Source organism: Chanos chanos, chromosome 5 (genome assembly GCF_902362185.1).
Source record: "Chanos chanos chromosome 5, fChaCha1.1, whole genome shotgun sequence".
Classification (NCBI taxonomy): domain Eukaryota; kingdom Metazoa; phylum Chordata; class Actinopteri; order Gonorynchiformes; family Chanidae; genus Chanos; species Chanos chanos.
Genome location: NC_044499.1, coordinates 35401564 through 35418236, shown reverse-complemented (window position 1 = coordinate 35418236; position 16673 = coordinate 35401564). Strand labels below are relative to the sequence as shown.

Sequence of the window (16673 nt, the reverse complement as noted above, 5' to 3'; positions counted from 1 at the left end):
TTGTCTAGTCCTTGGACTAAGGTAGTCTAGGACAAAGGATAGAATTGGACTAATGTGCTTTCAGTGGGGCAAGACAGAAGAACACCATGTCTAACATTATGTCAGTCAATGGCTGTACATAGCTTGTAAGCCTGGTGAAGAACATTTTATTTCAAAGTACACATGCAATAACAGTTATGAGTTGCTATGTATGACTGTTTTTCCTGCTAGCCCATTTAGTTATTGTGCCTGGGTGTGTTAGATCATAGCTTATCAAAAGTATTGTTATACTGTTCCTGTTCAGTATAGAAAAATTACATATTGGAAATGAATTCGCCATCGTCCTGCGTCTCCTCCTGGTCACTATCTGCAGAGTGTGATCTGGGCCTAGCTACGTCATCACCTCCCTCCTCCTCATCCTCGTCTTCCTCTCCATCATGCTCGCTGCTGTCAGCAATGATTACCACTTCCTCATTAGCACTGGGGTCTATGTCCGCCTTGAACCAGACTGATTTGTACCCATCCTCATTGCGACGCTCTTTAGTAAGGATTGGTTTTACCTCCTTCTCACCATCCAGGCTCTCTGAGCCAGCCAGGCTCTCAGTGTCCTGTGAGGTGGCAACCGGCAGCTGAGACAACTTTTCAGATGTGGGCTTCTCTGTCGTTAGCACTCTGACTTCAGGCTCCTGCTTTGGTGTGATCTCATTATTGTGCTTAAAGTCCACACTCACTGTGTCCACTGTGTCAGTGTCATGTTGGAAACCTTCATTAGTATACTGGATCCCTCCCGTCTGCCCTCCAAAGCTACCCTCTAGCTGCAAGGGAAAGAGAACAATGGTAATAACAGAACCACTTGTACAAACTCTGAGGGGAATATATTGGCCTGAGAAAGCATAAAGCAAGTTAGGCAGAGAACCCAAAAGTCAGGACAAAGCACTATGTTTATATACATCAATATTGTTACTCATTTAAGAAAAGAGGGGGCAGGTAAAAGCAGGCCAGAAGAATGAACAACTGTTACACCAGCATAATCTCAGCCTAAAACTCAGAGTCACCATTCTGTAATTCATTTGAAACAAAACAGAATATTTTGTATAATATTGATATTTTGAGTTCCCAGTTGTAGTGTTATATTGACATTTTACTATATGTCACTAACACCCTTGCATAAAATCTGTAAATATTTGGAAGTTTACATAGGCCCATTATACTATTGCATTCACTTGCACAAACATTTTTTAATTTTCGTTTATACAGGGCTTACACGGTTACACACAGATATAATTACGATGAATCTACACAGATTCCTGACCACTTACTATTACGCACATTCAAAAGATTTTTAAAACGTACTGTTTTCCGGAACATGCTAGCTTCAGACACTTTCTTCCAGTCTTTGTTGCCCTTCCTGATGTGTAAGGCAAGAAGGATGACGGCGACCAAGCAGATGACTAGCAAAATGGCCAGACTAGCTCCGAGGGCAGCCATATCCCCAGAATCAAAGCCACCCCTGGCCACAGAATCACCCCCTGTATCAAGACGAACCATATACAATTAGTTCAAGTTTCCTCACTTTCCCCAACTGACTGAACTGAAATTTAACAGATCCCAACTCTGTAAGTAACAATCATCTGTCACAAATGGTGGAGTGGACTAAGAAATCACAGTATTAGGCTTTAGGTTGATATTATTTATTTATTTAACATTAACATTATTAAAATCAATGTTAATATTTCTTAGAATTATTAATATCAAATCATTAATATTTAATGATTAAGGGCCACTAACACAATTAACCACTTCATGCAATTTAAAATGACCAGCAATCAATTGTAAATATGATTTCAATTCTTTCACATCAGGGGTAATTCAGTTCATTTCAGATCATTTTCAGATTTCATTTCAGATCATTTTGTGTCCTATATCTTTCAGGTGATTTCATGAGCAAACTAAACTGAATAGGAATTAAAACCATGCCCTGGATACAACAGCAGCCCATGTGAATAACATCACAGCTAACGCGAGGGACGTTTTCATAAGCAGAGCCTATGCAGAAGCACACCTATTGAGTCAAGTGTGGTAAGACTTAACAAAACGCTGTGCAAAAAGAATGTGTGTACCTGGGCTAGGTTTCGTATTGGAGGGTTTGAGGGAGTCAGTGGTGAAGTCTGAGACTGGTCTGTCTGTTGACTGTGTAGTTACTGCTGACGTGACTGTAGGGGTTGCGGTGGGAGAGGTGGTGATGGTGGAGGGGGTGGTTGTGGAGGGGTTGGTTGTAGTGAAAGTCGTGGTAGTGACAAGCCCTTTGGGGAAAAGCAGTGAGAGGATGGATAAACTCAAACCTACATTCTCTCCTTCTCCACTCATATATTAAAGCTATACAGGAATGATCGGGAGGGAGTTTTAATTTGTTCAAAGCCATTTCTGTCTCAGCCGAGTCTGACTGCGTTGAGTAAACCGGGGAGAATTAGATGATAGAAAGAACGCTTTATAATTATAAAGTTTTATCAGCATTGGTTAGCTCTTACCTGGTGCAACTTCAACTGACAGTAAACCTTTATTTGATTCTCCATTTTTTTCATCAACCACACGCATCTGCAAATAAGACAGGGAAAGATTTATTCAAATGATTATCATTGTTGTTCTTGTTGTTAATAATAGTACTGCCTTCACATCTACAACTACTCCTACTTGTGCTACTACTACTATGTAATTATTATTATTATTATTATTATTATTATTATTATTATTATTATTATTATTATTATTATTGTCACTAGTTGTAGTAGTAGTAGTAGAAGTAGTGGTAGTGGTAGTGGTAGTAGCACTATGTTTAAGTGTCGAGCTTATTGTTTTTCAAGTTCGTGTTTCAAGTTTAAACAACTGCCTGAAGTGATAAACTCAGCACTGCAGTAAGACAGAAATCATTCATAATTTTGCTTACCTCAAATTCAAGAATACCTGGTGTGAGTTCTGTCTCCATAAGCACAAAGCCCTCCTGAGTAGCTCTGAAATCACTGGTGCCTAGAATCTCAAATCTAATATTAGGGTTTATGCCCTAGAAAAGAGAAGCAAGGATCAATTTACAAAAAAACTATGAATCATTTCTTCCCAATGATTCACAGTAAATAATCTGCTTGAACATGCTGTGTCTGTGAGCACTGGAAACTAGTAGGGATTGGAGTGTTGATCTCTGTTTAACCTGGAAGAAAATTATGACACTTAAACTGCAAGTGCCATTGCATACATAATAATTCCTTAACTCGGCTAACAATAATTGACCAACGTTAAAGTGTTCACTGAGATTCAAGGAGCCACATGACAAAATATATTCACTGATTTCTGTAACGCCTCCTTCAATGTATGGAATGGAGCGAAATTTATTCTATTTTAATTTACAATGGCAGGGCATTTTTATCAGAAGGAAAAGGGGAATAGAGACAAATACCATGTTGTAAAGTAATAGAGAGCGAGGTTAAAAAATTCTTACATTTTCAAAGTCCAAATCTGTGGCCTCAACTCGGAGCGGCCTTCTGGAATTTTTGCTCTCCATAACCAAGCTGCCTGGACCGGCATCAACCGAGATGTAGCCCTCATAGCTGGACTTCAAAAACTCCGGTGGATTAGCAGTTTTCAATACCACATCAAATGTGACTGTGGTGGTTGCAAACTGATCAGGATTAGAAACTTGAAATGCCTACAAGTATTGAAAAGAACATGTAGGGGATACTGGTAAACAAAAAAGTGAATATACTAGTGTGACTTGACGTAAAAAAAACAACACTTAAAAGAAGCTGTATAACCTTTTATACTGTTACCCTCACCCTCAGCAAGTCATACCTATGCATGAAAAACAAACTTTTACACAAATTCAGCATCTCCGTGATTCTTGATTTTTAAAATCTGTTTTAATTCCTCACAGGATCTGTCTGAGGCTTGTGACTTTCAGGGAATGTAGGAGTTAAAATGAGAAAAAAGCTATGTATGAATCCTTGTGCTATTGTCATGTAATGATCTAAAGACATCATGTAACTATACACTTTCTGCACTAGGTTTTTCCATAGATAGGATATTATCTATGTTTATAATCATTTTAGAGGGCTGGATGACACTGACTGAAATATTCAGTGTGACTAATGCATTGTGACTGCATACTAAAAAAGGTCAATCCAGAATTTCAACAGTAAAACATTTCAGTTAGGGTTTTGTCCTCACCAGAACTGTGAGCGTAATTGGGCCTGCAATACCTGCAGGTTTCAGCATGGTGATGTGACCAGTGGTCTCACCAATCTGGAATATTCCAGCTTCATTCCCTGAAGTGAAAATTGATATGTATATACAATGTTATCATATATATGTATATAGTAAACCTCCATTAACAAACTGATACACTTATACAAAAACAACAACATGTCTCACCTCCAGCAATCTTGTAACCAATTGGCGCATTTAAGGTTGTGTCTCCATCAATGGCATACACTGGGCCTGGTTCCAAGGGCAAATTACCGGGCTGAAGTGTCAAAGAAAACTTGGATTACACAGTCTGCTGATGTAACCATGTTAAAACAAAGTTTTTTGGCATTTGTGAATTTTACAACACTTAAACATCCCCATTGTTTCTGGTAGCCTACTGTGTCTTACCTCACACCTACATATAAATCAGATCTTTTTTGTTCTTTTGAACTGTAGCATGTTCCCTCAGTCAAGACCTGACAGACAGGTTAGACTTTCAAATGTTGCTCTCTATATTTCATTATTTTCATGAGAAAAAGATTCAGCTTAAGCCTTATCCTTAAGTGCATTAAGCAGTAATTTAAGCACAAAATGAGATGATTTGTGAACATTTTTGATCAATGCAGATATTTTAGTGGATGTTTTTCATGTCAGCAGGATGTGCCATATAACCTTGGAAGTCTGTTATATTCTTTACATGAAAATTCCATCCACTGAACACTAGTTATATTACTCAAAGCTATATTATTCATTACTTATTTGTATCAGGCTTTTCACTAAAATTAATATTCATTCGTTTTTTTTCTATGTGCAGATCAAACTTCAGCAGTCACCACATTGAGAGTTGTGGTGCCATGTGTGCGTGTATAATTTATTTGAAAGGACGAATCACGCATGTAGCTCCAGGTATATCCAAATGTCTTTTACAATAGTACTGACTGTTTTGTCATCCACTTCATTAGTGTGTACTTGATAGCTGTACACTTCATTAGTGTGTACTTGATAGCTGTACAGTAATACAACTAACTGTTTACATCGCTGGAAGTATTTCATGTTGAATGTATTTATTCTCCTTGTCTCTGTCTCATGCTTCAAACCCAGCCACGTACAGAGAATGATTTATAACATCCAAAAATTCTCCATCGCTAGTCATGTGTATCGTGATTTAAAATTCTTAAACAGTGTTCTGACCGTTCAGATTCACACTTCCCCAACTTAGAGGAGAATGTCCTCCCTCCAGGTGAAGACACCACTAAATGGACAGCAACACACTCTTTCTCGAACTGGATATAATAAGTAAATAAATGAATAAAAAAATCCAATACTTTGCTACCCTTATCAGTGTTCCTTTACTCTGTGAAGACTACACCCAGTCTCATAACGTCAGTAGAACCACGTCAGTAGGCACATGTCTAATTCCAGATCAAAGTCTCGTTTGCGACATAAAAAAGTAAGTTGAAGAATCAACCTTGTCGTCAGCGACTCTCTCTGGGCCCTCGCACGCGATCGCGCCTGGGCCTACTTTTCTTTTCCTTTCCCGCACTTCCATTTGCAGAACATAAGCTGCTCTGGTTTAGTGTGCTCCTTGTGAATACTAATCAACACAGGAATGTGGTTGTCCCTGACACAGGCTACTGAAAGTTGTGAAGTTATTTTACAGTTTATTTAACTGTTTCCAGTTGGGCTTTTTTTTAGTTTATTCTAGGTTTTGTCTGTGTGTAGTGAATCTCCATTAATTTCCATTTTAAGTCTATCGCATTCTATAGTAGATTTCATTCTGTGCCGTCTGATTTAACAGTAGGCTAATAAACGCTGACATTCGATTTCTGTACTCCGGGTACTTGCCAGACTCGTGAGGACGGGAGGATGCAGTCCGCTTAATCAGTGTTCTTGCTGACATCACAGCCAAGCTCGGTTGTGGTGTCTACCCTGCATTTTCACCTTTATCTTCACTGTAATTGATATTTACAATAAAATAGCATATAATACACCAAATTGCCTACATTCCTTTTCATTAAAAAATATATTAATTAAAAAATTGCATAATAATTTAATAAATGCATCCTGGAATACTTTGCTACCCAAGTCCACACAAGTCACCTCCTGATGCATCCCTGATAAAACCCACAAATCGAGAACACTTCCGTGTATTTGATGTGTGCTTGGCTAGATGCAAACTTTGAACTGGAACAATGCTTAGGCTGTGACTGATGATGTTTCACAAGTTCATGGGAACGTAGGTACAGAGAAGAATGCATATTGAGAAATGCCTAAGGTTCAGTGTTCAGAGCGCTGAGCTGTAAATAGAGTTGTTCATTTTGACATGGTTCAGATTGTCAAGTAAGGTTGTTGTTCAAGCTGTGATAACAGTATTCATCTGAATGTTCACTGTGAATCATTTGTTGGAATTTGTCAGTGCCAGTGGCACGACTGAGCACTAGTGGCTAAAGCCCTGTACTGAGTGAACTCCATTACATATTTTGCATGAACTAGAAAAGTGTACCTTTCCCTTTGAGGAAGGCAGCTCAAAATGTCCATGGCAGTTACAGACTGGAAAGAAGCTTGATTTATGCTTGCCTCTATTTGATTTAAGTCAACTTTTCCCCTGTAACCGCTGTTAAGGCAGATTTTGGAAGTTCCCAGATCGGTTTCGGTACAAGGCTGAAACCATGGTGGACGATTGTCGATGTCAACGATGTTGATTATCACTGTAGTTGTTGCCGTGTGAGGGGGCTGACCCGTTGGTGTATCCTGAAACAAAAAAGCCAAAGTTAGCCCAAAATGAATCACAATCGGCATGAAACTAAAGAGACACAGTTGAAATCAAAATGGGCCAGATATGAGAGTGAGTCCATTAAAATTCAGGACATAGTGTCTCAAAGTCACTAAAAGAATAAATTTATTCAACTTACAGCTGTGTCAGCTGTGGCTTCGCTCATTTCTGATTTCCCTCATCTATGGTCAACCAAATGTATTATTAGACTCACCCGCGCAGTTAAAGTCAGCGTGACCTGCTTCACTTTCTCATAATCCAGAAGCTTGTCCACCTCAATATTGGGAACAAGTTCTGATCCCAACCGAAAACCCTCCTAAAGAAGAAACGTAGGAAAGACATTGCTGACCTCCCCTGTTATTACTGGCTCATCTGAAAAGCTGCAGTTCCTGTAGGCTTTTGCTCGAACCCTATGCAGCTATGTGTATGTCAGTGAATAGTCTTAGTTTGAGATCATGCTGAGGAAAAGAAGTGTGGCTTTTCAGGGATGAAATACAAACAAGTTAAATTTAGAATAAATCAAACGTTCAAGAACAAACAAATTAAGTATTACCGTAGTAGGCTGAAGGCTGTAATAAAGACGGTCTCCATCAGGATCAGAGGCCTCGAATTTACCAACGGTTTCCCCAACTGATGTCAGCTAATCAAAACACCCATACACAAAAAATTGACATCTTTGTCTAAGAGGGAGTGACTGAATAATGAGTTTTTGAATACAATTTGCTGTGGTATTCAAAAGATTGAGCCGTCAGTATAAGACACTAATTGGTTTTAGTTTATACACACACACACACATACACACACACACACTCAGAAAAGTGGATCTCATAAAGTTTAGTGGAAGTTTAAGAAGAATAGGAGCATCAGGTACCTCATCCACATTAAGACTGTACTGTGCTTCTGCAAAAACCGGAGGGTTGTCGTTTACATTTATTATGGCCACAATGAGATCAATCTGGAATAATGGGGAAAGATAATAAAATGTTACAAATACAATGACAACATTCATTAGATCCAGTATACTAAATATAATCAGTATATTCGATAGATATTCAGATGTTCCTGTTAAGCAGCATGTAGTCTAATCTACATATTGTTCCCTTATAGTTTTTATCCCTCTGAGCATTTGACAAATTTGAAAAAGAAAAGTGTATAAAAGTGTCTTGTTTAATTATTTATTTTGTATGGACACATATAAGCTCCCTCAGGCCTCATGCTTGCCCTACATTTGTGTACAGCACCCTTACACAATTACTCACGCACTATGCATGGGAAAATAATCATGCTGAATTACAGTGGAGTCAACCTAAATAATAATATGAGATTAGCAGACAATTTTGGGGAAGGTTTGACCATTCTTTCAAGTTGCTTAAGATCCATTAGCCTGTGGTGGTGGTCAGTAATCTGTTTCAGCTTCATTGCAGTGAGAACCACCTTTTTGGACATGTCACCTTCACATTCACATGAGCCCCAGGACAAGAGAGTACATAACAAACCCGTTGCATTGCGGTTCTATTGACATATTTCCTTGTGAATATGAGGTTCTTTTCAAAATTAGCACCCCTCTTCAGACATCAGATCCACTGCTGCCGCACATAACCAAAGTTTTGTTCCATCTGACCACAACTCAAATGGACACTGAATTCTAATGCAATTTACAGAACCTATATATGTAGTTATCTTTTTTACTCCACTAAACAGAGGTCTTTCTCTCTAGCAATCCTGCCAGGAGCTTATTTGCATGGGGTACAATCTAAAAGCAGATCTGGAGATTCTGTGTTCCCCACGTACCACCACACTTTGTAGACCTGCTGCTTCATGGGAATCGAATGTACTTTCGTCTTATGCCATGAAGGTTTTTTGCTGCCCAAGTCATTTTAGTGCTGGGTGATATTTCAATGTTTGAATCTAACAGTGGTCAATGTCAAACTAAGGGGCTTTTTCTAAATCATCTTGAATTGCAAGGGGCCACAACTACTGTTGCAAAAGTCACTATTATAATATGTCAAATGTCTGAAAATAAAGGTGCAAAACATACTCACAGTTGTTGGTATTGATCCATCCTTCTGGCATTCAATCTCCACTCTGAGAGCCTTCTCACTCTGAAATAATGATCCAAAAAAAGGAGATAAATAAAGGTCAGAATATTTTGTGAGGATGGCATCTTGTTCAAAGATAGAAGAGCCTATTGTGGAAACTGTAATGAAACTTTTTTTGGCAACTAACTAGCCTAAAAACGTCATGGCAGAGAGTGTGCTCTGGTCTCTCCCTTTTGTAATCAAGTCCTACACCCTATACAGAAAATAACTGTTTCTTCCTTTAAAATAACCTGTACAACATTTTTCTCATAAACATCTGTTGAGTAGGAACTGGAAGGATGAGGAACACACACACACACACACACACACACAAATCATATCTTTCTTTGGTTTTGTTGTTAATTTTGTGTGACATATTTAAAGTCAAGCATGTTCTAATGACAGTGCACACAATCTTTGCCCTCAATGTAGGAAACCTCCTACCTCAGTCTCAAAGTCAAAAACTCGTGCCAAAACAAGGTTATTTCCTTCTAATGCGAAAGACCCAGAAGGATTTAGGATGAATCTCAGAGAAACTCCTGTTTCCACTGTGATGGCTGTTACTATGTGACCAACAGGGGTGTTCTCATTAATGTCTTTTGAAGGAATGGGAAATGAACACAGTCCTGAAAACACACAAAAGAAATATTGATTGTAATTTTGTTTTAGAAGCAAGTGGAGACTGTAAGGAATACATACACAGATAGATGCAAGTAGTTTTTGCATCTAGATTTTTCTTTCTTTTTTTTTTTTTAATAATGCCTTTAGTGCTCAATATGAAATTACCATAGCACCTTCATATATAACAATAAAAGATTGTGGTAAGATTGAATATCACAGATACAGCTGTGGTAAATACTACTCTATGCTAAATGATAAATTTAACCTGTCTTTTTTTTTTTTAAATTTACCATTAACATTCAATGATTATACACAAATAACACACTGATTCCATCAAAATACAAAATGGAACTGGTCTTCAGTGCACATACACTGTGCATTTGCTGGTTGTGTGAATCATAATGTAACTTACCCTGAGCTTGACCAAAGTGGATGTTGAAAAACACAAGCTGAAGACAGATAATGATTTTCTGTGAAAAAATGAAATATTTCAGATCCATTTTCCCCTTCTGCTTGTCAGATTGGTGCAAATGAAATTTAGATGTATGGGAGTCCTTTGTACCTGTTGCTTCTCTCTGACATAAAGTAAAGGCTGTCTCATCTGCTGAGTGAAAGCCAACCTCAATCCCAACCTTTGAAACAAACCCTTATCTCTTTGTTTTATGGCATTTGCAGTCAGGCTGCTGTAGACTTTAACCCCCCCATAAAATTCATACTGGTTTCGAGCACTCATATCATATTCTTCTCTAAAATGTCTACTGAAGAGGAACAGAAATTGTTTTCTACCTCAGAAAAAGGGAATGTTTTTTAGACCCACTGATACGTCTGTGTGGAAATGCTGGGTTTTTGTAAGAGATAACGATTTTAGAAGAGATGAAAGGGTTTTAAGGGCCGTCCCCATGCACACCTTTGGAGCTGATGTTCTTTCTTATGAGAAACTTTCCGATGTGATCATTTTGTTTATGGAGAATTAGGTTAATTATAAACATTGAGAGCTTGTTTCCACTTACAATGGAGTACATCCATTAAGTATATTAGCTTCAATGAACGTTCTTGCTTATACAAGTTCAAAACATTCCAGAAGTGAACGAGTGGTCAGAGTAGAGTGCTTCTATGGAACAGAGATATGCCACGTACAGGGATGTGTTTGTTTGACGATCATAACTGATCCATATCAAATCGTGGGAGTGTAACTGATCAACCTAATGACTCAAACACTCTAAAGCACTCAACAGCGCATCAGCCAAATCTTTATACAATTAACTGTGCAACGAAAGGGCAGACTCAAATAATGCATTTTCTGGAATATGAAACAAATGTATCCAAATAATGTATCCAAACATGTATTCAATTTTTTTTTTTTTTAAATTATGTTTTGATTTGTTTTCAGTGTTGAATCACACTTTATAATTTGACATAACACTTTTGTACCAGGTTACAGGTGTGACTCAAAAGTTAATATGTACATTCTTTTTATTGAGCCTTTCTGTAACTCATAACAACTGACGACTGTTAAAAGGTTGTAATGGTATTTATAGCATGAAGCTTATCTAAATAGGAATGTGGAAATAAATATAAATATATCTTACTCCAAAAGATATTTCACCAAAAGCTGATGTTTTACAACTTAATAACTGTAGAATTACTTAAATAAATGAAAACAAAAGAGTATACCTGTTGATCATGTAATCAATGTTATCTTGCCAGATCTGCGGGTTTTAAATGTATCCTCCACAGTACAATGTTTTTTCTTTGTTTTGTTTTGGGTTTTTTTTTATTTGTTTGTTTCTTTCTTTCTTTCTTCCTTTCTTTTTTTTCTTTTAAACCAGTTTTGTACCTTGGGTAACAAGAGTCAATATATATCACAGACAAAAGATATTTCACTACAATTTTACTTTGTTTACTTTCCAGTAAGAACTCAACATCATGATATTTTGCTATAAATTTACTTTGTTTACTTTGATTTGTGTGTAATGGCTTAACATATAACTGTTATCACAACAAAGTATGAATTTCTTAAAATACATAGAAGTTTTTCTTTCAGATTCCATTGCTGCGGAAGAGGCAACAGATAAGCTTCATGCTATAAATATCATTACAAAATTTTGTAATCAAAATTCTTATAAAAAGTATGTTTTGATTTGTTTTCAGTGTTGAATCGCACTTTATAATTTGACATAACACCTTTGTACCAGGTTACAGGTGTGACTCAAAAGTTAATATGTACATTCTTTTTATTGAGCCTTTCTGTAACTCATAACTACTGACGACTGTTAAAAGGTTGTAATGGTATTTATAGCATGAAGCTTATCTAAATAGGAATGTGGAAATAAATATAAATATATCTTATTCCAAAAGATATTTCACCAAAAGCTGATGATTTACAACTTAATAATTGTAGAATTACTTAAATAAATGAAAACAAAAGAGTATACCTGTTGATCATGTAATCAATGTTATCTTACCAGATCTGTGGGTTTTAAATGTATCCTCTACAGCACAATGTTTTTTCTTTGTTTTGTTTTGGGGTTTTTTGTTAGTTTGTTTGTTTCTTTCTTTCTTTTAAACCAGTGTTGTACCCTGGGTAACAAGAGTCAATATATATCACAGACAAAAGATATTTCACTACAATTTTACTTTGTTTACTTTCCAGTAAGAGCTCAACATCATGATATTTTGCTATAAATTTACTTTGTTTACTTTGATTTGTGTGTAATGGCTTAACATATAACTGTTATCACAACAAAGTATGAATTTCTTATCAAGTTAATGAGTTTATAAAGGGACAACACTAACTAGGCAAGCCATCAGTTCTTGTATATTTACAGTTTAACTGAAATATTTTTGTAATTTTCAGTTTTATACAGTGTTCAGTCTATTACCTTCTTGACCATAATTTAGACTCTTCTTTAAGTTTCTACTTTTTGTTTTGTACACAAGACTTCATGCTTTCTACAATGAAGTATTCTTTATTCAGAACAGCAGTTACCAAAGACAAACACTACAATGGATAACAAAACAAGCAAAGTATTAGATCAAAGTATTTCTAGCAGCACAGAATGAGAACCAACTGTCATCTCAAGACAATAGCGTGGTATGCTGTAGCTGAAAGTAGAAAAAATGTCACTACCTTATAACACCAACCTGATAGTCCGAGTTGTTACTCAGGACAACTTGGCTAACAACTGTAATCTAACAAAGAGAGACTTTACATTAACAGCTAAGTTTCTAAAAAGGTTAAAATGTAATAATGAAAATAGGTGAATGAAGAATGTTATTCTGAAGAACAGTACTTAATATTAGCAGTATATTAATAAAGTGTGTGTGTGTGTGTGTGTGTGTGTGTGTGTGTGTGTGTGTGTGTGTGCGTGTGTGTGCACGTGCACGCGCGTGTTTGTGTGTGTGTGTGGGTGGGTGTGTGAATGAGGCACTCTATAAATGCAGTGGAAGTAATCCTCGCGATTCTTTGCTTTAAAGATGAATTGTACTTAAAACATTTATTCTTAAAGTGCTTTTTTTTCTATCTGTCTCTCTCTCTTTTTTTTTTTTTTTTTTAGAGATCTCACACTGGGCTGTCAGTCTTCAGTTACAATCTTGCTGAGTTTCCCTTCTTCCCTTGTGTTGTGTTGTCCATTCCCTTGTCAGATCTTTACTGGTAGACATTTGGACATGCGTACTGCTTCAACAGTGCATTCACTCTCTCTGTATCCACGCCAAGACCACTAAGGACAAACATTTGGATGAGTGGGGATTATACAAACAGACAGATTGGTTTTCACAATACTCTCTGGCAAAACAGTTATAAGAAAATGTTGTATAATACATCAATTAATTTATTAAACACTTTCATCGTTCTCTTTGATATCAGTATGCCTCTTTACACAGGGACATTTCTGATGATGCCAAATGTTAACATTTCTGACATCTGTGATGCTAAGGATATACGCCCCATAGTTACACCCCAATGATCTACTAAACACAATGAATTGTTTAAAACCTTGTAGGCTCAATTCTGGCTGACCAAAATTATTTTAAGTGGTGAGGTTTTGCACATGATTTGTTTAAGAAATCTACTAGAAGTCAGCAATTAAAGCAAATTTTAAATATCAAATTTTATTATTGATATTTGCCACCTCTACTTCTAAATATATTACAGTTCTTTTTGCTTTTTATCTTTTGCTCACTGCCTATTGAAAGCAGCATCAAAAATCTGAATCAACATTATCTGTCATACATTTACTCACCATTAATCCATTCAGCAGTGTTATTCATCAGTGACTACCATATCAACAGACCTATCCTGTAAATGCTTTAAATAGACCCCAGTGGGTGACTGCTGTTTTGACCACATTGTTTATTGGTAAAGAGCACATTTGACAAGCCTGGTCACTTTTTACCTTTTCTTCCCATTTTGCATGCGTCTGAGGAAAGAACAGATGGAGGTGAGTTTGGCCTTGGACTTCAGATATTCAGCATATCTGTTGGTGAATTCAATATCTCCCAGTTGCCTGGTCTGTAACCCAGGCCTTCTGGAGCTGTGGTATCAAAAGAGACGTGTTGTTTTGGAGAATGGTGTAGTGGGATAAAATAAAAAAATAAAAAAAAACTTCTGAATTTTTCTCTGTAATTGATCACGAATGAATCTCCTGCTGATATTTTGTGACGGGAATCTACCAGTGTTTTTTCTAAACCGATTCTCTTCTTTGGGAGAAAAAGGAGGGGATATGTTCAAGTCACATCATTTAAATGTCTTCAGCAAATGTGGTCAAATCCGTGATCTAGACACATGAAGGACAGTTTAGACTACGTTGCTCAGATGGACTAAACTTTCAGTGCAAAACCTAAGATGGTGGGTTGTAGATAGATATAAGAGAAATACATGCTGTCCTACTAATATTATTATAATGGTTGATAGTTTTGTGCAGCTTACCTTCTTTCATCTGCAACAAGGCTGTCTGAATAGTCCTGGGTAAAAAAACTGCTCTCAATTCTGCTGAGAGCCTGTACATCCTCAAGGCTGCTGCAATGACATTAAGATCATTTAACACAGACTCACACCAGGCACCTCTGCATGTCTTTGAATTTGATGATTTTGGTCAGTTTCCATTCAAGGGAATGGAAGCAGACTGATATTAATACACAGGAAAGCGTAAGGATCAACTTTATAAATCTGAAAATCCTAAGGTAAAGATAGGAAACCTGGCAAGAATATCAAAAGGGTTGTGATTAAATAAAACAACAAAGAAGAAGAAAGATGGAAAAAAGGGAGAAACTGACAGATTGTACAGTTCTGTTAGCACAGGACCATAGCAGAATAAGGACAGAAATTTTCAGTAATGAGAACACTGTGAAAAGTCAATGAAAAAGGAGTCTCGCGTGCACCACAGTGAGAGTTCAAGGTGTAAAAATCACAAGCAGGGACAGCTTGTGGTGAAAAAAAAAAAGGTTTTGTCTAAATGATAAAGAAAAGAAAGAGGACAGGCCAGACTTCAGAATAACCATGAACTCAGATAAGAAGGTCCAGTACACTCAGGGATGGTCCTACCCGTCGAAAACAGGCAGACTGCTTGTGTAGTGGAAGAGCAGGGTGGCTAGCAGGACCGCCTGCACCATGCTAACAGGGAAAGCCATGATGTTGCCTTTTGAAAGGAGGGACGGGTAGAGACAAACAGAAAACATGCTGGTGTTTCATCTATGGTTTCTTTTCATCCATTTAGACATGACTAAGCCTCTGAAAACAATGTGCGGATACATGAAAAGGAAATTCTTTATCTCCTGGTTCCAGAACTCTTCACTAACATCCAAACGACTTCAGCTAAAGGCTTTTCGTTTAGTTAGTGACATTATATCAGGCCAGAGTTTGCCAAGAACAAAAGCATCTGTACTCACCTTGGGAGGGAACAATTTGATGCAAACCAGACTCGCTCCTGAATGTTTCTGCCCCTCAAAGCGGACGCCTTATGTAGTCCTTACCTTTATTGACCCCCCCGCCCCCCCATCCCAGGTGAAGCAGCACCATATGATGATGTCAAGACCATTCATCTCCCAACACTGTCATCGTCAAATCCATCCATTTATGGCCATGCTTATTTACACATTTCATTATATCTGTTTGCTATTGGTTTTCCCAACTTGACGATTGCTCGGTTTGTGTGCTTATCCCAATTAAGCTAAATATCATTACCAAACTCCACTTCCTTAATTGAAGCTCAAACACAGTTGGCTAGGGCTATATCATAGTTTTATGTCTGTGTTTTTAATGATGTCACTGAAAAATCAATGCAGGGAAATGTGACATTTTTGACTGAAATTAGATACTGGAAAAAAGATGCTAGCTGGCCCTTCCCGCATGTGTTTACATAGTATGACCCAGATTGACTGAAACCATGAATAGGAGTGTTTCATAGGCCTTCCACTATCTGCATTGGCAAAACTAATAACACAACTATTCACTAGTTCAGTACAAACTCTTTGAGCTGTGTGTGTAATGTACCAATTTGACTTGATTTTGGGCACGTTTGATCAAATCAGAATCTATACATCAAGTTTTCACCATACATGTGAATGAAAATAGTCTCAACACTCTTTTGATGAATGTTATGATTTTTTTTTAATCTAATCTTTGTCATCTAATTGACCAAGCAGAATTAGCTGTATAGTTGTTTAACACGCTGTGTGTGATTGGGTGTGAATCTCCTTGTTAGTAGATAACACACACTGACTCATGAGAAACGAACTGTTACGAGGAAAATCTTTCTCCAGTGTCTCCAGTGATCTATTCTGTATTATGAAAGATTTCTTCTTAATAATTTCTAGCACAAAGTTGGTAGTGTCATGGTCCACTGCCAAAAGAATTAGTAAGAACAGAAACCAGAAGGACCGCTTTGGCCTTGACTCAACTCTGGTCTGTGTTCGGTTCAGAATTTGTCTCCTGTTATATACATAGTCCATCTTTGGGGTGATTTATCACATAAAAATTAACCATTAAA

The 16673-nt window shown here is 37.2% G+C and overlaps 1 protein-coding gene across 1 annotated transcript; it reads right to left on the bottom strand.

Annotated features, from left to right (window-relative positions):
• Positions 1-293: 293 nt before the first annotated feature.
• Positions 294-15315, bottom strand: cdhr5b (cadherin-related family member 5b). The gene is made up of 16 exons (XM_030774917.1): positions 15230-15315; positions 14615-14704; positions 14082-14219; positions 9028-9085; positions 7857-7940; positions 7539-7625; positions 7200-7301; positions 6790-6963; positions 4399-4489; positions 4195-4292; positions 3470-3676; positions 2924-3037; positions 2508-2574; positions 2100-2282; positions 1333-1508; positions 294-794 (listed from the first exon to the last, which is right to left on the bottom strand). Exons 1-16 carry the CDS (start codon positions 15313-15315, stop codon positions 294-296), a joined length of 2256 nt encoding a protein of 751 aa, XP_030630777.1.
• Between the last annotated feature and the right edge of the window lie 1358 nt (positions 15316-16673).

What these genes read in the sequence shown, in the direction of transcription:
- cdhr5b (XM_030774917.1), bottom strand. Translation starts at nt 15,315, where the DNA reads ATGGCTTTCCCTGTTAGCATGGTGCAGGCGGTCCTGCTAGCCACCCTG. An exon ending in TGGTTACAAGATTGCTGGAG is followed by an intron (nt 4,293 to 4,398) that starts GTGAGACATGTT and finishes TTTTCACTTCAG; the next exon opens with GGAATGAAGCTGGAATATTC. An exon ending in CAGATTTGGACTTTGAAAAT is followed by an intron (nt 3,038 to 3,469) that starts GTAAGAATTTTT and finishes TCTCTTTTCTAG; the next exon opens with GGCATAAACCCTAATATTAG.